General features: G+C 40.0%; 2 protein-coding genes across 3 annotated transcripts in view; one reads left to right on the top strand and one right to left on the bottom strand.

Moving 5' to 3' along the window:
• The window catches only part of LOC145453883 (synaptotagmin-9-like), a 36,746-nt gene extending 25,346 nt beyond the window's left edge, over window positions 1-11,400 (top strand). The window contains exon 10 of the mRNA XM_080331852.1: window positions 10,618-11,400. Coding sequence (XP_080187978.1) covers window positions 10,618-10,692 — 75 coding nt within the window. The 3' untranslated portion in view covers window positions 10,693-11,400. The remainder of the gene's footprint in view (window positions 1-10,617) is intronic.
• LOC145453887 (uncharacterized) overlaps window positions 1-25,169 on the bottom strand; it is a 102,475-nt gene that overhangs the window by 34,062 nt on the left and 43,244 nt on the right. The window lies entirely within an intron of this gene.

Below are 25,169 nucleotides of genomic sequence, written 5' to 3'. Positions count from 1 at the left end.
TCATACGCATAGTTCCCACAAATTGTGCTATTCACTCGCATACGAACATCAGGTTACAATCTGTTTTCAGGTAATATCGCTCTAAATCTTATATCATGTTATGTATAGTATTAAATCCTGTTTTTGTGAATCATTCATCATTTTAATATGATGACCTCAAACAAATTTGTGTTTCTTTTCTGGTTTTCAAGAATGTAAATTTGCGTTAATGCACCATATTGTCTTCAAATCACAAAAATACGACCGCTCCAAAATGTAGCCGGTGTTGTCTCAGCGCGAGCAATCGCGCTACTTAAATCATTGACAAAACACTCGTTATCCGAAATACACGCACTCGCCGATCTGACGTCATAGCGGCGATGTGACGTGAGATTAGGCCGCGTCAAAATGTGCTTATCGAATCGCAGAACAAACCTAATCGATCGTTATCGCCGAGCGGCTTGAAAAGAACGGCCCATTAGAAGTTCCGTTAATGCTGTCGCGATTAATCTTGACCCCGTCCGCGCAGGGCGGTGTTATTACGAATTTTTGCGGTTTCCAAGTCAATTTTCGCTTCCGCAAAGAAGAAAAACAGCCTGTGTATCTTCACAACCCCGCACTAATGTGGCGGCCAACTCTGTCCGCCGTTTTGGTGGCGGCACAGACACGCTAATCGGTTAATCCTGACAACACATAAATACTTTGAGTCATAATACCATATACTTGCGTGCCAGCAGCGCGAGCTTGGCTCTCCATCTCTGTCGCGCGCGAGGCCGGGGCCGATGGCTCACTGCGTAAATATGCCTCTAATTCGAGTCGAAATTACTTCCATCGCTGGTGTTGCGGACACGATACTCTACCGTAATCTTATTGTTTGACTGGCAACAAATCCGAAGAGTAGTATTTGTTTGGGAATGTTTCGCGAAATTTAATTGTCTTCCGCGATTCGGGCCGTAATTCGCTAGCCCGTATCGCGTCATGCGTCGGAAGACTTGATATTGTTTGGATTAAGTGCGCGAGTTTTATTTCTCGTGAGCGGTGTGTTTTGGTTATGCCAGCGCGGTAATATTCCGTAACTATAATCCCACAATATCGCGGCGCATTATTGAAATCAGTGTCAATATGTCAATAAATGCTCCCGTCCAAGAAAATGTCAGATCGGCACCTGCGGGAGTATAATTGATTACGGCGAAATCCTATGTGTCAGGTATCATCCATTTTGTATCAAGGCATATCGAATACTGCGTATGACTCTGACTATGCAGACATATTGGTTCAGGCCGTGGTCTCGATTTTGAATTCGTGATCCGGGCCTTTCGCCGTGACAGCGGCCATTTATGATACGATTTGGTGATAGCGCCTCCGTTCATTCGTTCCTCAAATATCTTCATTGGTGTCTTTGATTACTATCTGACCGCTGAGAGCGGCGGGTATCTGCAATACAATAGTACATCAATCCATCACGCCGCGTGTTGCATTACCGCTCCGACTCTACATTGCCACTAAGAGACACGATGTTATGCAGCCAGTTGGAAAATATAGAGAAATGTTTGAAGTATAATTCATAAATCCATTGTTCAATGTTTATTGAAGTCTATTTATGGGTCTAGGCCAGCGGTACCTAAACTCGTTCCACGGTTGTCTGTGTCGACATGTGCAAGTTGTATTTTGACGGCTCTCCTTTGTGTATAGAGGATTCCAGCGCATTACACTCATAGTCAGCGAATGTACGAATAAGTTCAAAGATTGGAAAAATCCTCCTCTCGCTTCTAACGTGTTCGGTTGTCAGTTTATTAGAGCCCTCATGAATGCCACAAATGCAGTTTGACTTGGATACAAACCCTAACACCATTCGTGGCATTTCATCAAATTTTCCTTTCAAAAGCTCTCAATATAGACGTAGGGATAAGGCTGGGTCTGAATTTCAACCCGTGGACCCTCCAGATCCCAGTGTTATTTTGCCGTCTAACATCGTACATGTGCGAAGCCGGTTTTTCTACGGCTATAGTACTCAAGTCTAATTGCTGTAATGACATCGAAATCGAACGCGTTATGCGCATTACCATATTAAACATTAGGGTTATTCAGATTTGAAAAATTGCCAGGAAACTTCGATGCTTGTGATCCAAATGATGGTTTAGTACATAAAAACACTTTTATGAGCAATTTCGGTCATCTTCATCGTGATCTTCTATCCCCGAAAAGCCCCCAAAGATCCACGGGGCAATTCTTCTTACTACTTGATCTGTAGTGTTGACCATGACACCGGTTTATTGCTTTTGTGACGTTATCAGTTGAAAACGGCCGTGTAGAGATGAGATATCGCAATAAAGATATTTTTGCAAAATTGTACTTGAATGCAGTCCTATAAGGCCACATGCATCTCCGTTTTGATCTGCACAACCTGTCAATAATGTTCATGGGAATCATGTATTGGTTGCACGGTTGACATCGGCTTGTTTTCCTGACAATTTTTCAAATCTGAACAACCCTATTAAACATATATAGAGATTTGATAAAGTGTGTGCAACTGTGCATAGAGTGTTGCGCATTTTTTAATTTCCTTTTTTGAGTAGGCCTATCTGAATGTTTGCAAAACTTGTATTGTGAAGTATCGAGTGTTGATAAGTTTTCAAAGGTTCAGCGTGTCATATGCTCAATCATTGTAAAGATAAGTTTTGCGCTTTTAGTATGAAATCTCAACGGAAATACATTTTTGGTGCTTCCTGGCGTGGTCTTGTGTCACCCGAAAATGGATCCGAATGAGCTAGCTACTAATTGCGCTTTCGTCTCGTGTCTCTTATCAAATTTAAATATGATCATCAGATCATCAGTCGGTTTTCTTCGTTTAAGTTTTAAACCCTCCTTCCAAAAATGGGGCCATTGTTCTTTATGGTATTATGTTCTCACACACCAGATGGGTTAAAATAGTCAATTGTATATAGTTGTGCGGTTTATTGTGGTCCAAAAGGACATTCCTGATCTGAAAATATATACGTGAAATTTATGATCACAACATTTGTATTTAGAGCTTAGGAATTAAAAGTGCACAACAAATTTATAGTACATCATATACATACATATACATACATACATACATACATACATATACATACATACATCATAGCTGGTTCACCATCCACGAAATCAAAAATGTAGAAAGTCAAAGGCTGTGTCATTGGAAGGGATCTATAAATAGATGCGAGTCAAATATATCTTGGTATACTGTCGAACTCTACTCGCAAATCATAGAATTAAAACTCTGCGCTGCGTACGGGAACGTGTAATGATTAATGTATGAGAGGCCGGAAATGTTTTTGTGCATACGAAAGCGTGGCGGATTTTCGAGGATCAATATCCGAGAAACCGCTGAAAACGTGTGAGTCGAATAAATTCTATAGCCCCTGGTACAGACAGGGGTGGTGAAAGTAGTGAGAGACGCTACCCAAGTAGAAGTCAAAACGGCTCCAAGTGGAAGTATTCGAAATGAAAGGTTTGAAATGTACTCAAGTAAGTAGCCTATTAGTTTGAAGAAGTAGATTTGGTCGAATGGTCGTATGCTTTTAACAGTTAGTTGCAGGTGGCTAATTTCATAGTTGCAAGATGTTTCTTCACGATTAACACAAAATGAGTAATGACTAGGGCGATTTTTTTAACCTAAAAAACGTAAGATTTTTATCTAAAAAATGACAATTTTGACATTTTGTGACGTTAAATAACTTAATTTTGACAAAATTTTGTCCTCGTGTATGTAGATTAGGCGTTTTCGCACATAATGTTAGAATTGTACTGCTTATCTTCATTTCTGGTTGAAACTGTCTGTCCTTACGAAGTAGTTTGGCCTGAAAAAACTGACAAATTTTTACATGAAAAAACTTCGTTTTAACGAAATCTGGACCTATGAAGAATTCCAGTAGTTATACAACACGTCATATGGTAGAAAGTGTCTGTCCTTACTGAGTAGCTTGCCAAGAATGGAGAAAGCAGTTTTTGGCTGGCAACATTGAAGTTGTACGTACACTGCTAGTCACACACCGTGTTGCTGCATTCTGACAATATTGTCTACATCACAATTTTTCATCATGGGCTTCTTGATATAAGAACCAATGCCGCCGCAGTCTTGCCTCAGTTAGGATGTGGCCTAAAGATTGTTGAAGCAGAAGTGGTCGAAGATATAACCACTTGAATACGTGGTGCAAAGGCAAAACATTCTCGAGTACTCCAGAAAAGTAGAATTACTTCGTCACTGACCGCCTTTGGGGTACAAATTTGCGTATACGTACGCATTTTTCTTACATTTGATTTCCTACACTTGTCCGTGTCCTTTATCTCGCATCACCGCCCGGCTGTCGCCAACAGCCGCGATCCTGTAACAAATAAACAGGAAAAGTCCATTATACGGCTCACGGTTTGCGGCGAAATTCAGCGCCGCACTTTCTCACAATTCGAACGCCGCGCCGCTCTCAATCGCGGCGGATATGTCAAACACCGCTGACCCAACTTTGACCCTGGATTATTGCGTTCTTTCACCTCGAGGCGACGATTACGGGCCTCCGCTCGGGCTGTGTTGGCGAAATCCGAAAAATTCGCGAGAGGATTTATTATGAGACGCGCACGAGAACTCAAACTTCTGATTCGAAAACATTACGGCGTCGGAATCGATTCAACACATGCACGGGTGTGTCTAATGTGCGTAAGAAACACGGATAAACTCTCAGTGAAATGATCTATGTTAGTATGGTAGAGCATGATCCAATTTTCCAGCTTCGCATGTCACGCGAAACAATTGTTTGCGCTTTGCAGAAATCAATGGAAGAGTACATGTGGTCGGCATGATCGGTGTCTTACAAAAGCCTAGAATGAAAGTGGGCCGTGGTCAAAGTATGCAGCTCAGGAACTGTAGTAAGGAATATCGGGCTGGTGTAAATGACCATAACCGTAGTAGTCAAAACACCATGAATACCAAAAAAACAAACAATAGTCCAATCTGGCCAGTGGTGTTTGTTGGGAGTGATAATAGCTATTGAAATCCTTTGACTAGTTCCAGCTCCATTCCCAGGTCGCGTATTTATCAGTATGTATATACCTGCCGAACGTATCTTTGCGCCAAGTGTTTACGTGGCTAGTTTCGGTTTACCGGACAGTGGCTCAAGTCTTCTGACAGTAAAGTGAGCACACCGCCACCTTGTAACCACTGTAGAAGTTCGAATTGGTATACTTTGGATGTAACTATGACAGATCATATAAGTCGTTATATAACTCGTTGTGGCATACAGGATCCTATAGTCGATGTAGTCATCGCCACGACTTGCGCGGGATTGTCTTAAGACGGGAATTATCTTCTGGACTCACTGCGGAACCAGTGCATGGATATCAATTCTGGTTTCACCAAATCTATAGGTTCCTGTTTCCTAGATGTAAATTTACTTCGTTTGAGCCCTTCTGCCGAATAACGACATATAATATCATTTCAATGAAGATACTAAAATGATTGGGACCTTGATGGATTGACAGTCATGATTTTATATTTAGCGGGAGATCTCAATTATATTTCTTCGTATCTAAAGGAAATCTTTCCCCGTAACAATTTAACTTGACCGTGTTAAGACTTCACGAACTCTCATTGGTTTCAATATCACGGGGTCGTTGGTAGTTTTCTCTGCTTATTCATATTTTAGCGCGCCATTTGGGGCCTGGCGCTAGTGATACAGGCAAATTTGCCACGGCGTATGCAAGGCGTACCGAGGATAGGACCCCATTCTCCATCTCATTCCATTGATTCTCGATACAGTTCCGTGATTCCTATTGTAACGATATGCAGGCCCTGCGTGTGATCATTTCGCCTACTGGTTTATGGGTGTGGGACATTCGATTGCCGCCTATACTACAAACAGTTGTCTGCTCCAACTCCAGAATTAGTAAAGAGATCTCAATACAGGCGCCACACTAACAAACGGCGTCTTATAGTCGAATGGACTGCTGCTTTTCGGCATCGATGACCCTTACCCTCTTCGATGCCTGTATGTTTGGGATTCATCAGTGGCTAATTGACCCCATTGATAAATTGAAAGTATCGTATCCCGCGTATTTAATGCCGCTTGCGGTTCGACGCTGTCGGTCCCGCGTCTTTGGCGAGCGTGGTTCCTCTGCTGTGATTTGTCACAGTTCGGAACTAGGGTAGTCGGATAAATTGGTAAATAAACACAAAGTCTAATCGGCGCGCTGTGTCTTGGTTGTGATCGTCTCTCTACTTTGTTTCAAACCACAATAAACACGACAGATCTTAATATCGGCGTTGATCAAATCCAGCAAATCGTCGCACAATGGCGCCATTTTTCTGGCGATGCGTCTGTTGCAGCAACAAAGAGAATTTGTAACGACTTCGTGCAGCGTGCAAATACACGCGATCGGTCATATCTGCGCAACAGCGACTGTTGGCGCAGTGCCGGATTGCATTATATATCTCGCATTCCTGAAACCTGTTGTATTTTCTTACGCTTGTTATGAGAGATGGCTAATAGTAATTTAATCACCCGGTAACAGTAATCGTTTTCATAGTTTAATGCGCCTCGGCGTGTCTCAATGTCTTTTCCGTTGTATGCACCATGACTTTGTTACTGTTATACATACAAATCGTGCTTAACCGTTCCCCAGCGGAAACTCATTAAACCGAACGTGATTATGGGTACGAAACCTGGCTCTTAATTGTAGATAGAAAATGGGGAAAGAACGCGTTACCACAAGTTCGAAAATCATTCCATGTACTGCTGCCTCTGGTGTGATATGTAGCATTGGAAGCTTCGCTGTTGTTTGTCATAGATTTCACAACGACTTTGCATCACTTTACGTGGGGTTGTAAATTTGGCCCCACATTATAATTATCATGATTTATTCAAGAATGGTATCAGCAAACACCGCTTCGATGTAAAATCAATAGTAATACTCATCATTTTCATATTATCGTCTCGCTGTTTCCATATTTTCATATCAGTTATAGAAGTAATCTTTTTACTTTATTGTTAATGGTCCTAGATTCGATTGATATGTGGCTAACGATATATTATGATTCTTCAAACTTATGAAGGTTCGGATGTCGCAAAGATATGTTTAATAATCTATTGATTAAATGAGGTGATTAATTCTGGTAGGGTTTATTTTTTTGCTCTTCCTAGGGTGGTCATGCCTTCCAGGTAATCCAGTAGATGTTACTGATAATATGTAATAAAATGAAAAGCAACTTTTTAACCTAGATTCACCTCTTGCACCGTATTAACTGGACGTTCAAGTGATGTGAAACTGTACTTCACACACGGTTTAAAATCGTGAACCTGTCACTTACGTTCACAAATCACTGAAAAACATTGGAGATTACCGAGCTATACAGATGGCGATACCCGAACTCCGATGCCAACTGACACCCTTCACTTCATCCGTGATAAGCGGGTGCCTTTATTTTGTACATGCAAGCTAATGAAAAGCTAATGCAGCTAATTAAGCTAAGGAAAAGCTAATTAAGCTAATGAAAGGCTAATTAAGCTAATGAAAAGCTAAGTAAGCTAATGAAAAGCTAATTAAGCTAATGAAAAAGTAAGCTAATGAAAAGTAAACTAATGAAAAGCTAATGAAGCTAATTAAGCTAATGAAAAGCTAAGTAAGCTAATGAAAAGCTAATGAAAAGCTAATGAAAAGCTAATTAAGCTAATGAAAAAGTAAGCTAATGAAAAGTAAGCTAATGAAAAAGTAAGCTAATGAAAAGTAAGCTAATGAAAAGCTGATGAAGCTAATTAAAAGCTAATTAAGGTAATGAGAAGTAAGCTAATCAAAAGCTAATGAAAAGCTAATGCAGCTAATTAAGCTAAGGAAAAGCTAATTAAGCTAATGAAAGGCTAATTAAGCTAATGAAAAGCTAAGTAAGCTAATGAAAAGCTAATGAAAAGCTAATTAAGCTAATGAAAAAGTAAGCTAATGAAAAGTAAACTAATGAAAAGCTTATGAAGCTAATTAAGCTAATGAAAAGCTAAGTAAGCTAATGAAAAGCTAATGAAAAGCTAAGTAAGCTAATGAAAAGCTAATGAAAAGCTAATTAAGCTAATGAAAAAGTAAGCTAATGAAAAGTAAGCTAATGAAAAGCTAATTAAAAGCTAATCAAGGTAATGAGAAGTAAGCTAATCAAAAGCTAATGAAAACCTAATGAAACAAGGCAATGAAAAACTAATGAAGCTAATGTAACATTGAAGCTAATTGAACACCACGCATCGAAAAACTTCGCTGATTGCAATTGCGAAATGTGTGCGTTTGTTGATTGACGCTGAATCGGTATCTTTGAAATAATAATTATTAACCGACATCAATGCCAGCCTCGTTTATAAATAAACTATGCTGCGAGTAATATCTCGCGATATTATTGAAAATACTCGTGATATACTCATTTACGACTATGAAAATGTTGCTACTTTATCGTTCCCAATGACTATGAAAATTATTATATTTGGAACCACTACACATCGCCGATTTTGGGTTGAACATTGTGCCAATGAAAACGTAGCTTTCTCTTTACAAAATATATTGACCCTACATTGCTTAACTAGACCAGTTATAGAACTTTTTCACTCCTGCGAACTGTTTGCTCTGGTTAAACCTCTACTCTACCAAACGATAGCTGTCCCGACAACCCATAGTCGATAGGCTATACCTTGCCCCTCCCTGTGAAATATTATAAAGCAGAAATGATACGTGAATATCTTAATTCAGCGCAGCAAATATATGCAATTACAAAGTAGTACATATACGGACGTTTTCAACGTTAGTTTACTCATTGCTCATTATCAGGATGACAATGGTGCCGATGTCTCACTAGTACGTCATTTAGGTTTCGCAAAGGTAACGAAAAAGAAGTCTTCCCAATTTTGAAATTATGCGCAGAATGATTCAGTTCTAAAGAAAACGATCAATAATCTAAATTATAATCTGTCGATCATGATGTGAAGTTCATTTGTAAAATAAAAATTACTGTCAAGCCCGCAACCAATATCCACGCGAATTCGGTTTACCAGACATATCACGTGCCGAAACGGGTTAATCCAGTTTTGTATGATGCGTTGATTGATAGCAGGCATGCTGGAGCTTGTGAGACAATGCTGTTTTCAAATCCTCCTTGCCTTCCTAACTAATTACCATCAAGAAATGAACTCCCTTTGAAATATCGTTGATGTTCATGTTCGTTCACGCTATCAAATTCAGTTTGCAAACATAACCGGCCACATTATCATGTTAGGCGTGCTGGCACTTTAGCACCGAGTAGGCAGAAAAACTTCGTCAGAGATCACCGCTGTATGTAGTGGCGACATAACGCAGTGGTATAATCCACAGCTGCAACACCAATGGGTTGTGCCTTGTGGGTTCGAGTCCGACCGAGGTCGACTCCAGAATTCCTACCTAGGTGGCATCTCATCCGTGTAAGCGGTGTCTTATAAAAGCCAAGAATGTGGGCCGTTGTACAAGTCGGCCGCTACGGAATAGAAATGTAGAAAATTGCCTGGTGTAAATGACCATGACCATGACCATAGTAGTCAAGACACACCATCAACACCTCAAAACAAACCTGTCGGTGCCGTCAAATCTTCCGGTTTGCAGGGTGCAGTTAGGTCTGAATTGGCACTATTGCAATCATAATTCAAAAATCCCTATTGAGAATCGAATATCCAGATTCTGAACTTGGATTTAAAATTTCGGATTTGATACATCCAGAATCATATGAGCAAAATACTAACCTGGACTTACTTCCTTGCTTCATTGGCTTCATTTTTACATTCGCTGGTTTCATTAGCTTTTCATTAGCTTAATTAGCTTTTCATTAGCTTACTTTTCATTAGCTTACTTTTTCATTAGCGTAATTAGCTTTTCATTAGCTTAATTAGCTTCATTAGCTTTTCATTAGCTTACTTTTCATTAGCTTACTTTTTCATTAGCTTTTCATTAGCTTTTCATTAGCTTACTTAGCTTTTCATTAGCTTAATTAGCTTCATTAGGTTTTCATTAGCTTACTTTTCATTAGCTTACTTTTTCATTAGCTTAATTAGCTTTTCATTAGCTTTTCATTAGCTTACTTAGCTTTTCATTAGCTTAATTAGCCTTTCATTAGCTTAATTAGCTTTTCCTTAGCTTAATTAGCTGCATTAGCTTTTCATTAGCTTGCATGTACAAAATAAAGGCACCCGTGATAAGCTAATTGCCAATTTATGAAACAAAACGAGAGAATGCGTCACTCACGAAACCAGCTCTCATGTCTCGGTTGACAGGACGGCTTTGCTCTCGGATGTTGTATTTCTGCATGGGCTCGCAGCGCAGTTGCATTAATTTGTTTGGGAGACAATTTAATTAGACGATCCATCACTCTGGCGCGAAGCAGAGTGATTTTAAAGCTAAGTACCCTGTCTGAGTTGGTAGTTGGTAATGCGCGGGTCCCGAGCCAGTGTTGGGTTTAGCTGTCGGGCTTGTAAAACCAATTTGATGAGACAGCTAATAAATCTTCTTGCCACATTAGTTACATACCCTGGCCCCCCGGATTTCCTTGTTCCATGTATATACTTTGAATGCTTATTTCATCATATTTCCGACTAACCGTTTCGTTTTGTTAAGGTCGTCTCCGTTAACGTGCCCAAGGCGTTTGTAACCTCACAGATGCGTGTGGTCAATGGCGTCGTCGTGCGATAGACGGTCCGTCTCATCCTTAAAGCTCAGAGTGCCTGTTCGGATGACCTAATTATTTCAATCAATGTATTTACTGGATTCGCTTCTACTAAGATGAATCACGGCTCAATCCCTCATTTCTTAACGCAGTAATGATATGCTGGAAATTACAGAAACGTGCGCTAATCTCCTTAAAAATTACTTTGCTTTGTGAAATTTTTCGCTTTTAGCGGGTATCTGCGGTGTGGAATACCGCATCCTTTACTCATAATAATTGATCTTCAGGAAGAGGTGTGAACACTCCACGCGGAACACTTGATATCTCCGCCTATAATTTTGAAATTATAATCGTATTTTTATTCTCTTTAGCCGTGTTGGGGTATTGTTTGGTGCAATTCTAAGATTCTGTGTCCAGAACAGCTTGTGTAATTTGTTTTATAATACTCGCACTTCCATTTATTGCACCCACCACTGTTTGATATCTGGCTTCCATGAATCATGTATCGCTTGCTTTATTCTTGTCATCACTTGGTGACAATGAAGTGTGAAGATTATGCTGTTTACGCTTCTGCATTTTTATTCGACTCACGCCGCTGTGGTATTAGTAAGATTAACGAAAATTGTTGATGAAACTAATATTATTTAGGGAATATGTTTCACTCTGTGTCTGAGTATCAAAGTCTTGTATCTGTATGATAATAAATGTTACGTTTGTGGTCATAGCAAGTAAAATATTTAAGGTTTAGTTTTGTTCGGGGGAAAAATCGCTCCGTGTGTTTCTAGTCCATCCACGCGTTTTTAACTTTTAAGATACTCGAGTGCGAAAGCCCGTAATATGGCATATGGTCAGTTCGGTTCACCAGCTGCCTACAAATTTCGTGAGTACAAGTTTTCTTGCAAAATGCTAAATCATGACCGAAGTCATGTAGCGAACGCGAAAAATATAAACTGGTTGTGTTATGGAACAGATCTTGTACTTAGCGAGAATAATATAACGTAAGTAGGCTCATCATAATAGCGTGAACGTCACGTTGCAATATCCGGATTCTTTTCTCGCTTGGGTACCGAATATCATCCCAGCGGCTGGTAAGCTAACAATGAGGTCAGAGCTTAATTTTAAACGGCGGACAGGTTCAAGGCCCTCTCTCAGCACCTCTTTCATAATGTATACATAGTGTACATTTTTATTTTTGCTGCTCGTCGGTTCGAGATGCTTGTAGTGAGTGAAAATTTCCTGCGGAAATTGCGGAAATTTTTCTTTGGGAATTCCTCCCCAAGTATAACTAAAGAACTGAGTCTAGACAATCTGTTTAGGCATTGAATATGGCTGCATTACTCCTACGTTATTCACCGTCGGTGAAATATCATTGAGAGAGACTGGGAAATTGTCCCGTCCATTGTGGCTCGTTCGGTTTGTGACTGTTGCGTACTGATGGTGTAAAGATATGAAATAGACGCTGTCAATGTTCGAATATACCGTACCATAGGCTACATGAATGTAATATAACGTGAATATTTATATGGGGGCCGAATTAGAAGATAGGATGAACACAAAATATATTTATTCATTTCCTTCGGGTATAAACACTTGGTTCTCGTGAAGATGTAGAATCATTTTACTGCTTTTCTACCATCTCGCGCGTCGACTATCCCATCCAGTAGCTTCGCTACAAAAGGGATTATTTCATCTGGTTGATCTTTCAAGACGCGATAAAATATTTCATGAAGAATTTCGTCGAGACCTGTTGAAGTTGAATGAAAGTATTTTGTCTTATTGCCCATGGAATAGGTAGGTAGTCGGATATGTGACTCAGTGTTGGGATGGCTCGAGTCAACTTTTTCGGATGACTTTACTTGGCTCGAGTCCCTTGCAAAAGTGACTTGACTTCAGAAATGTGAATTGACTCGGGGCAAAATTTACGAGTCAATTTCAAGTCATCAAGTAAACGGTGTCGATTAAATCACTGTATCTTAGTTATGTTCGCGGTATTCCGGTGTCACTTGTGAGAGTAGCCAGTCCTTATTGTACGTTTTACTGATCCTCCATTGTTACATCACAAATAAATTGACAGCAAAGTAAATGATCAGAGCTCACGTTGTCGTAGCAGTAGATTAATAGCAACGTATCTCCGTCTTAGATGGCGCAAGGCTCACTTTTACCAACCCTATTGTGTGATTTAATTCTAGCGAATATAGTTTATGCGTTAATATTCTCTCGGATGTGTAGATGGGTTGGGTAATACATTCTACCATATCAATTTGTTTCAACTTCTCGAGGCTTCGTATTCGATCTTCTATTTTACTGATAATAACAGATAGTAGCATGTAGCTACACATTTACTCATGTATTTTATCAGCAGTTATGCGTGTGCGTGAGCGATACATGTATATTCGTTATTTTATTCAAGATAAATGGCCAATTATACTTTGTAGGGTTGTTTTAGCGAAGATATTGCAGTGTAGAAAAATTTGGATTTCAATAAAATAGTAGTTACGGTGACTACCTCTTTGAATATTTATTATAAAATCAGGGAATTAGAAATTTTTCAATAATTTCGCTTCTAGTGGTTGGAATTGAGCCAAATTTGGTGTGAAGCGTTTTTACACCAACCAAACAATTTTATCAAGTAGCCAGTGAAATCTGAAGGTAAAGTTTTTTTAAAAAACAGCTCAACTCATACTTCGAAAATTCAATATCACTTGAATTGTGACTCGAGTCACCTTCGAAAATCGATTGACTTCACTTGACTCGAGTCAAAATCTGCAATGACTCGCGACTCGACGGTAGTGACTTGATCCCAACACTGATGTGACAGTGACTGACCGTCAGAACAACTGGGACCATACGCATATGCATATGCATAGGCTACTGGTCGAATGAAAATTTAGTTCTACATTGGCCAAAGACTTGCCTGACCATTACCATTGACCATACACGTCATCCAGTAGTTACTGACCTGCTGGAATGTGCTTTTGTGCATCAAGTCGAACTGGTGCTCGCCCTTCTGGCAATTTCAAGTCGCTCTCCATTTTCCAGAGTAGTATATACAACTATGAGATGAGTTAGGAGCTGCGCGACAGCAGCTTCAGTTCTCGTTGTCATATCAACGTTATCTGTGACATCATAATCACCTTCGCTTCATACATTATCTTGGATCGGCGGCGTTGTCAGAATTAAAATAATAAAGGGGCAAACATTCTCAACATTACCATTACCCATTTTTGTGCAGTCCTGGTATCTGCAGTATATGCACACACCGATCGATGTTAGATGCATTGGGTGTATTTTCCGTCTGATCGTGCCGAACGCAAAAAATAATTGTCAATAACATTGGAATTGCATATATTACTCTTCATTTTCGTCCTCTTGCAACCCACGTGATCATTCAGATGTAGCATACCTGTGTTGAGCTATTATTTAATACTAATTGTTGCATGTTGCTATTACGTGACCTCGCGTATTGTAGGGTTACCATAATTATGTCCTTTCGGAGGATTTGACCTTTTTTTCAGGGAATCGAAAATGTCCTCCGAGGACGTATGTAATGTATGTCCTCCTATTTGGAAATTCGTCCTCCTTTATAGCTTTGACAGCCAGGTTAATGGACAGGCACAACTAAATAACGGCATATATGACGTGAAATCTGCGATGCCAGTGTCTGGGCGGGTCGTTCGGGAGTAGGACCGGAAAAATGAACTTTTTTTAGTCAACACCAGAGCACTACGGTAGCCTATATATTAGTCGGGAGTCGAGCCGGAAATGACCTTTTTTCGTCAACACAACAAAATTTCCCGTAATAATTTTAGAATCAGCAGTTTTCTAGTCCGGTTATCTAAATTTTGTGGTTTTTAAAAAGTGCCCTCCTCTCCAGATCCCGAAATACGGTAACCCTAATATAGCCAAAACATATTGGAATCGCCCAAATGTACCAGACTATAAGCCTACTAAAAGAAAAACTTCTTTCGTGAGCCGCACACGATGTCAAATTGTCATTTCTTCACATAGCGCATCATACCAGTCGTCGGGTATGTCTGGCATATGTTAGCAGGAACCATTTCCCCGTATTTGCATCGCGTCTGGTTTCTGTGTCTGGTGCATATTGTGAGGTGTTCGGACATCGTTGTCACTAGGACTTCATTTCTGACTGGGATATGTTCGAACTGTCTTACCACTCTGACATCATGCCTGGAGTAGGCCTAGGCCTATGTTCGGACTGTATTGTATCTTCCAACTGCGAATATATAGATCTTGGGGGGTTACTCAGGGATTCTTGAACTTATTTCTAGTGCGAACTCCTAAATCGTTTTTGAAGATTGCACGGGCCTTTTTGTAATCCGAGAAGGAAACTTTGAACTGCTGCATTATATCGGGCATAACGAAATAATATGAAAATTAAGTTATAACAAGATGTTTTTTTTTATTAAGTTTAAGGAATAACGAATGCAATTTGGTTTTCAACATCTTAGATTTAAAATCTCATTATAATTACTACAGCGGGGCAAGATCAAGTGACCGAATAATTCATTTCCGAATATAGAGTAATAAGTTGAAGGGGTTTTTTAGACATGTCAAAATAAGTCAAAATTTTGTCAAAATTGTAGCGTTAGGTCAAAAATTGTCAAAATTGTTTACAAAGTCAACATTTTTTTGCAACCTGCATTTGTTTTGTATCGTATATCTTGCGCTGTCGGTGAACTTATCCTTTGACATTTTACAGCTTGTGGCCTACTTTATAGGCTTACCGTAGACATGGCGTTGTAGACAGCCTATTGTCCGCTCATTGTGAATCATAAACAGTCAAATGAAACAAATAGGTTGACAGGTTGCTATGCTCAACCTGCCGCAATATCCTAACTGAAGCAAGACTGCGTAGGCATTGTATGATTCTTATATCAAGAAGCGCATGATGAAAAATTGTGATGCAGACAACATTGTCAGAATGAAGCAACACGGTATGTCACCTGCAGTGTACGCAGACGCACAGTCTCACAACTTCCTTGTTGTCAGACAACAACTGCTGCTGTTGAATGCTCTTTCTCCATTCTTGACAAGCTCCTTAGTAAGGACAGGCACTTTCTACCTGAGAATGTAGGGAGGTATCTTCCGTTGTATACTACAGCAAATTTTAATCATACTGCCATATACGTGATGTAACTATACTGGAATTCTTCATAGGACCAGATTTCGTTGAAATAAAGTTTTTTTCATGTAACGATTTGACAGTTTTTATGTGAAAAAAATTTTTCAGGCTAAAAGGACAGACAGTTCTAACCATAAATGAACGTAAGGGGTACAATTCTAACATTATGTTCGAATTTTTTTCATTTTTTAGGTCAAATCTTCCATTTTTTAGGAAAAAAAATCGCCCTAGTAATGCGCTGCGAGTCGAGTAGCGTATTCAATTATTACTCATTATGACGTTATGCATAATAAGAATAAATTTCAAGTTCAACTTTGTACCTTTCACACAATCAGAATGAAAGTAATGTCATCTATACTCACCAGGATAAAGATTTTCCTATTTCTTAGCAATGCTAACCGAACATTAAGTACGACTGCGTAGTGCTTCGTTTCTACATCGCTACACAAAAGAGTCGCGTCTATATGAACTTTGGTCATGCATAACCTCGCGCTTCATGTTTTCTTTCTTGTCTTTCTTGTCTAATCAAATCTTGGCACTTCTTCGATGGTAGAAGGAAGTGTTGAAACGATGTAATTATTGTTGATGAAATAATTCTTCCCCATTGGGGGCGCATCAGACTCTTCAAGTACACTAATCGTTGTGTCCAGCCCCACTGATGACTAATGGGATGGATGCAGCCGCTTGTCATCTAAAATATTCGAAGTAGTGGCTTCGTCTTTGATAGAGCTTAAGAACAACATGCATGTCATCTTTGCATCGAACCGGTTTCATTCCTATTCTACGGACTTTTTCAAACTAGTCCGGAGTCCCCGAAACCCCTGGATTGACTGCTAAAAGTGTGTGACCCTTCGACCAATTCAACTCTTTCGGATTACGTAGGCTAAGTGAGTACATTTCAGGTATTTCATCCTCTACTTCTCCTTAAATTATTTTGGGCATGTCTTGTAAATTGCTACTTTACTTGCAAGTTGCAACTGAGTTAAAATGTACTCTGTTACTTGGACCAAACCAGAATCGGCTAAGACCCCAGTCATCAGCTACATTAGAATCCTCAGCTTGGCTTATAAAATAGTTATATCCTCCCACATCTAGACATAATATCGCAAACCAACTCTTTGCTCTGTTTTTCATTTGAAGATAAGTGAGAGGCGAATTATTTAATAATCGTCAAGGGGCCGTGCTCCTCGAGAACTTTGTTCTAATGACATGTAGCTGTACTGCATGGTTTTCCCTGCGCTACCCACAGTAAGCTATCGGTCACATACGCGACATTGATGATATAAAAATATAGTCCTAAGTCTCGATGTAAAAATCACGGTTTTCCCAATAAGGCGTTTAGTTAAAGCAGCAGTGGTTGGAGTCTGTGGCCCACTTGCTTTTTTGATGTGACCCACGATACAGTTTTGTAAAAATAGCATAAAAAGGATTAGGTGTATATTTACCCACAATATTAATTCGACTTGCAATCATTTCTGGGACCGTCATTGGGGGAGTAGGTATTTGAACTATCAAGTGCGAGTCAGTCTCAGACTCAAATTCACTGGTTCGGGGTTTGCCATCTAGACTAGCTTCCGTGTCTGATTCGACACACATTCCACTTTCGATATATTGGAGATTAAGTTCTATTTGTGAAATCATATATAAGTATAGTAATCTTTGATACGTAACCGGATTTGTCGAAATCTAATCCAAATCCTATTTAGTGTCCAGTCCATTGTCGTCGTGTCCAAATCCAAGTCCGATAATGAGAAAGGCAAACATCTGAGATTTTATATTTTGGCAGACGTTTGTATGAAACTCACCAGTTGAATACTGGGGAATATGAGTCGCCTGTGCGACTGCTCATCCTTACAACCCAAGCGCCAAGCATCCTTCTTCACAATTCTTTGAATGAGATTAGTCCGCTGTCATGATTTTGAGCAAAACCACCTCGTGTAATGCTAAAGGGATTATAGTTGTGGCCTTAATTTATTGTTTATAATCATTGAGAAATAACGTGCAGTTATGCATAGAAAGTTGATATAGTTTGTTCAAAATGAGTCAAAAATAGAAAAAGAAAATGCGTTTGCTAAAACAGCTTGGTGAAAAATGCAAATTCAGATATACTCGTGGTTTTTGATTTTAAGCTGCTGCAGCATTTGACAGTCGGATTTTAGTTGATCAGAACCAAGTCAATGAAAACAGCGTTTTCAAATTAAGCTGTTGTTACATCTGTTCGGTTGAATAAGATATTTGCAATAACATGTATCGGGTAGATTTCTCATACATAGAATCAGCTCTTTTGTAAACAGATCTCAGATTACATCTCACTCGTTAGCGCCGCGATAATAATATTTTGACAGTGCATGCTCAATTGCTCATGGGATCAACCAATTGGACAGTCGAATTTGAAACGTTGTGTAAAGCGGGTAGTTCAAAATGTCAGTGTTTGCTAACTACTTTATAACCAAAACACCGACGTCGTGACAATTGAAATTGCTTTCTTTTATGTGTTTCTAAGAGCTTGTGCTAACGTACCGGAAAATAGTATAAATTGTACGTTTATTGAGGATTAAAAACGTATTTGAAATGCAACTGAAATGGTATTTGGCTTGGAGATCTTCCGTAAGATAGCCGGGCGCCGGGTAAGGTTTGCCCTGGCTTCTATTCCATTGTCCTTTGAGCGCAGTATTTGTAAAGGTCACTGCTTTCTGATGCCGACTGATAGGAATTGATATAATTGGAACTGTATTAGCACATCAGCGTCTACGTCCCTACCGGGCACACTGTGGTAAATTCGCATGGCCTTCCTGGTGTTGAACCCGTGTAAAATCACATGTACTACATGTCCGTATATACATCGGAAGGAGGGGCATTGTCCTCGTGTGACGTAGCTAGTAATTTACTATTTGCTTTGGAATCTTGTGCTCCTTTGTGATTTTTACCAGAATACGTTCATCATATCCATCTGACGGCGTATAGGAAAGTGGCGCCTGGCATGACAATTCTTAAATATTGACTATTTCGTTACCTGTCGCATATTAATCATAACAATAACATTCATAATTGTTTTCTATGGAAAGCGCGATTACGTTTAGCCAGCTTTTCGAAATAACTCGTCGTCCACTTTCGAGACGGGAGACTAGTCGTGATTCATTTGGGTGAATAGTTCGTAGGGCCATTGTGTTTCATTATTCTTATCGTTGGCTTGGATATTTTCGATGGTGCGACGCTACATATATGCAACTATAGAGCAGCTCAATTACGTTGTTATTCCTCATCTTCTCAAGCCATAAATCACTACTTCCGTTTTCTACTACGATTTGGTCGCGAAAGATACTAATGGCGAATGCTGGGTTGCCTGTTAGATGTCTCTCGGAATCAGAGGCGAATACGGACCGTGTACACTGGGATCAAACAGGACAGGCTGAAACCGAAGGTTGATATAGCAGCCTGATTTGAGGTTGAGAATTAGTGCGAGCTATGTACGTACATGTCGACGAATAGCCAGGTTGTCATTCGTCCTGATGAAAGTCCAGACTGTAATTCCAAAATTTCGGGCCTAGTTTTATCCGAATACAAAACGACCACCTGACTTTGACTCCTGTAATGAATGTAGCCTATAAAAATTGCAGAGATGTCAAATTTGTTACTTTGCCATTTCACGGGCATTCTGGCAAGACTGCCCAAACTTCTAGTGAGACCGCCAACGATTACATTTTTTGCCGATACACAGCACGAAAATTACTTAATGGGGGAATAATTTTTCCCCAAAAAGCCAAACAGCATAGCGATAACCTCCTCCCCTTAAAACAAGTCAAATAACACACCCCAAACCCCCTCAGTTTGCAAATTTGCCCCAAAGCATTGCAGAAACACTCACTCTAGGCGACTTTAACAAAATCAATAGCCTGAATAAGGTGCGTCCCAGGGAAAATGTAATTTTCGGCGGTCTCGCCTGGGCGTTCGTGAAATAAGAAACTATCTCAAATTTAAACGACAGAATGAATAAAGCGATCTATTCACATATTGTTCGGACACGGTCGGGTCGTGCTTGGCAGGGGTAGTTGATCTTGCCAATGAGTCATGTGAGATGCAGCTAACCCCTCATGTAGCTCTTTGTTATGCAAATAAATGAGAATAGAGCCATACTAGGAATCAGGGATATCTAGAACTAGTTCTAGAAATCCCTGCTAGGAATAGTTTATAGCATGTTTGTAAATCGCCCCTTGGCATTTTTACGCAATATTTGATAAACGTTGCATTAAAAATTGGTATGAAAAATAGAGAAAAGTTGCACCACAAAATCCCTTCAAACAGCTTAAAACATGATAGTACATATAGATTCTGAGTATCTAGGAAGCTGTCGGAAGCTGTAAAAAAAAGTTGCAAAAACTTGCCCTAGTAATCATTATTCAGACGGCGACCTCTCTGTTTCCTTGAGATGCTCCTTGTTCCAGAGTCTACGACAGAGGTCTCAAACTCAAATGTGATCGCGGGCCAGTTTTCCAGTTTTGACGACGCCGCGGGCCGCAGCATTTATAGGGGTATTCTATGTCTTTCCAAATAGGCCTTATTTGGCGAGAATGAATTGTCCTATTGAAAGCGAGCCGATCCAGCAGACTGACTGTAAACACATATCGTCAAATGTGATTTACTCTTGTATAAATTCAGGCCTGGCACGAAAAGAATCATCACATTTATAACTATTTGAATAGAATTGTTGTTGTACTTGATATATATTAATTATAAGCTATAGACACCATATGGGCGGACAAATGTATGATGCCATCATAAAAGCTATCGGGTTATAATTTTGCAGCTACTATGAATATTTTGAATTTAACAAATTATTAATAGAGACTGATCTGATATCAAAACATTTTTAGGTTGCGCATTGTAATTCCAATCCAGGATTCGGGTATACTTCTGATAAGTAGGCCAAATACTTTCAAATATAGGAACAGAAACAAATATAAATATAATATAAATATATTAATGAATGTGTCCTAGTGATTGAAATGTCGAGACGCAGAACGGGCCATTGTTGTTACATCGTTGGAGCGACCACTACGGTACTCGGTACTTGTAAGTGCCCTTAATAACATGGTTTAGCGACCAAAGATGTAACTGACAGATTGCCAATGGTTGACATATCTACTTGCTTAGTTCGCGAAATACCAAGCTGCGACCTTCTGATCTATTACTATTCCCCTGGTACGCAATTAGTTTGTTGCGTCCATGGTTCTAACAAATTCACGGCATTCCGAGTCACTCCGAGTCCACTCGAGTCATTTTCATTTTGCCATCGAGTTAGCCAAGTCTAAGTAATTCTAAGAAAGGTCGCGTCCAAGTCCAACTCACAAATTTCAGTCACGAATCGTCTAAGGGTCAGGTTTTGTCATCATGAACTGGAAATGTGGCGAAATAGTGAATCTTCCACTGCATGGTAGCCTTTGCAATTGACGTGATAGTGAAGTTGTTGAATAGTTTCAGTCTTTCGGGGCAATTTAAGATGTACTTTTGACTTTATAACCTGAAAATATATATTGGACACTTATACATTGTCAAAGTATTAAAAATCTAAAATGTCGTCGCGGGCCGCACAAAATGCTCTGGCGGGCCGCATGCGGCCCGCGGGCCGCGTGTTTGAGACCTCTGGTCTACGAGATGATGTGCTTTTGACTAAGGGACTCGCCTTCGTATACGTTCAAGTCACGTGTTTTCGCTGCTGCAGCAACGGTTGTGTTTTTGTGTAGCGATTATGGTCGCTAATTTCTCGTAATGAGTAAGAAGAATTTCTTACTTTCAGCGATTGTTGTGATCGGACTTTAAATATATCAACTGTAGCGATCAGCAGATAATCGGCATTATCTCGTAATCTCGTTATTAAGTCATAAATACTGATGCCGTGGGAGAATTATGACGCTCTCCCACTCGGTTTTATCGTTAGTCTCATTGTTTTACTTCACAATAATGAGATAATCGAATACAAAATACATATTTATCCGATATTCTAAATACCTAAAATGATTCAGTGCGATGAAACTCTTGAGATAACGAAAAATCGAGATCACTTTCTTCCGTGAGGTTAGTTGGGATGCTTGAAACTACGACTTTTGAGTAAATTGCCCTGCACGCTAATAATAATCTAGAGGACACACTATTGCTAGGGCTGGGCACAATGATTCGAGTACTCGAATCTAAATCGAGTATTGATTTTAATGATTCGAGTCGAGTAGTAAAAGACGATTTTTTCGTGTACTGAAATTACACGCTCCTCGCCACTAAAAGCGAATTTATCGACGAGAATTATAGTTTTGATACTACTTTCCAATGTGGAAGGCTTAGAACCATGATTAGCCACATCGAAGCATACGAAACATAGTACAAAGCTACCATAGTTACAGGAAATAATACATTTCCGAAGTCATAATCATCCCATAATCTTGTTAGGAAGTCCAATGAAATCGGTGTGGTCGAAAAAATACCGAAATCTCTTTAATTTGATGGATAACAGGCATTATATTCTTTGTTGTAGCATAAAAGGTACCTATTCGAACTGTAACATGTTTCATTATGTCGTGACGTCATAATGAGTGATACTCGAATACTCGACTCGAAGCATAATACGTGATTCAGAATCGAATCACTCAGGTACTCGATTTTGCTCATTCCTGACTATTGCATTTATCGTTATCATCAATTTCGAAATTAAAACTGGAATAAGCATCATAGGCCACAAGCACTCGTAAATTTCCGAATTTTAACATGGTTACTCCAAACTGTGGTTACATGTGCCCTCATTCCATTTTTCTGGGGTCCCTTTCGAGCGTCCCATTGCAGTGGCTGTTTATGCCCCAAATTTCAGTGTAATGCCCCGACACTCGAAGCTACGAATGAACACATAGAGCGGTTATGATCCTCCACGTCAATCCAACATTAGATAGAAATAGCGTGGTCGGCCACACCGCGCCATGTTTATGCGATTGATTAGTCCACAATGAAGATATCCCGATTTTTGTGTTATTTATTTTAGTGTTTATACGACCGCCCACATCGTTAGTCGCCCTGCTGTCGGATATCCCATGACGTAGCCCCTTTCTCTCTTACACCTCTTCGTGTTGGTTGGTTGATTGAATGAAATAAGCACTGTGTGTTAATGGAGCTTTTCTTCTCAAAACTACAGTCGTCGCATATCAATATATTTGTCTACCTCTTCATTATGTCTCTCGTTTGGTTAAATTCATCATAAGTGACACTATATCGGCCGTAGGTTGGGCGAGATAAAGGCACACACTTTCGTACCACTTGAACTGTCTGTACCGTGACACGATGTTCTGGGTTGCTGGCGACCTTTGCGTTACCCCGATTCGGAAATAAATAATAACACTGATATCGGCGCTAATCTGTGCGTGTGCAGTCATTGTATTGGCTTCGTGGGCGAACGTTCTGGCTTTTGTATCATATTAAATAGACGCTATGGTTTTGATTGCTCATTGCTTATTTCCACAAGATGTATGTTGTCTGCGTTTGTGAGGGATAATAGATAGATCATCATGAAATACTGCACTGTGGCGAACAACATGTGTAAAACGTTTACACTCCACTTTGCACGTGACACAGGAAGGCGAACCTGTCCATCAGTTTTTCTGCTTTCAATTTGCAGCTAGCTGCGTTCATTGGACATTTCAGACACTTCAATATTAGATATGTTGCAAGATGGTCACGGGTCTCTGACGACAGCCGTAACGACAATATCGACATCGACCGCCGCCGACTTTCACGCATCTACATCACGTACCAACTGTCAGATTTAGTCGAAATAGAGGCGGCAAGTCTTTAGACAGCCGGCCGCTTAGTATTCGTGTACATATAATAAATTATTTGACCGTATGACATCAATGATGAGTTGTGTTTGGTGTGCATTCAACCGTTCCCGAACATGTGGTGGGCTACGTCGTTCGTCATCGCACCAAGCAACGACCATCGGGGGAAATTCTGCAATAAAATCAACAGTTCTGCTTAATTTGTATCCCCACAAGCTCGGTGAGTACTCAATCATTTTTGACCAAAACTTAGTAATCCAAACAATGCAAGTTGCTTTTGGAAACTGTAGATTTCATTTCTACCTCAAGGCAGTTTCCACAATAGACATTTGGAACCCTCAATGATTCAGTCAACACTAATAAAAACATTGGCAAGGTACATTACTCAAATCTGAGTTAACCCCACTTAGAATGAAGACACGTGTTGAAAGGTAGGAAATTCGGGGATAAGCGGTTCCTAAACTGTCGTAATCGGTGTCTAAAACAACAACGGTCATTAACATTAACCTGGAGCTCGGCTCGTATTCTCGTATTCGCCACAATGGACGTGTGGGTGCTTACCAAGGATTTGAGGATTCAATGTTGTAACAAAATCCAGAGAGGCCAGTCACCTGGGTCCGTGAGCGCTCCCTCAATGTGGAACTTTGATGTGTTACGAAGTGGTTTAGCCTTGCGAATGTTGTTTTAGAGCTGGAATGTGAGATTTTTGCTTTCTTAGAGGTCTTGTTGTTCCTAATCATTCAAGTCCCGCTACTGTTTAGTAATCAACTGGAAATAAGAGAATGAGCAAGCAAGTGCATCCTACCGAACAACTGAATAACAACATTCTAGTTCGGAGCACGGTCGCACACATCTGCAGCACCTGAATTCGAAGTCGTCCACCGAACACACTCTTCGTCAGGCCGCATAAATCTCATACCGTGGTCCTTACGTTAAAGTTGATCAACACCTTGCGATTCACGGCAACTCCTACTGCCTCTCAAGATGAAAGGCTCTTAATGGCCCATGAAGGCTGACCAATCTCTCTACGTTTTCTCAGCAACCACAATACAAACGGATTTATATGCCGCGCATCTCTTCATGTGGCTGAAGATATTTCAGCAGAACTGGATAGCTCGTCGTGCTCTAGCACGAGAGAGGAGCTATCTTTCCTGGATTGTGTTTCAACACAACCCTATATGCGATTAGACTGCCACCAGTTGATATATTAAAGCAGCACTAGTCGACGGAGCAAGCAAACTGATATATCAGCGGCGCAGATTGCGAGGTTTGAGTGCGATGCCTGTTCAAGTGTTCAACTATATACCATACCCATTACGCACAAGAGGGTAACAAGATTGAGTGCATGATCTCGGGCGTAGAATTGTGATTGTGTTGTTCGCATATTGACATGACAGCTTCGCGTTATAAAAATCTTCAAATGTGTGTCCACAATGTCTCGCCATATATTGTTCTTGCTCGTGAGTTTGTGTTCATTGAATGATACCAACATAAATATGGTAAATTGCGTAAATTCACATCTCTTAGATTTGATCTTACTTTATATAGT

This window comes from Botryllus schlosseri, chromosome 13 (assembly GCF_051294905.1).
Source record: "Botryllus schlosseri isolate E-star chromosome 13, Bs_hap1, whole genome shotgun sequence".
NCBI lineage: Eukaryota > Metazoa > Chordata > Ascidiacea > Stolidobranchia > Styelidae > Botryllus > Botryllus schlosseri.
Note: the sequence above shows the minus strand (reverse complement) of the source record. Positions and strands in the feature narration are given on the sequence as shown.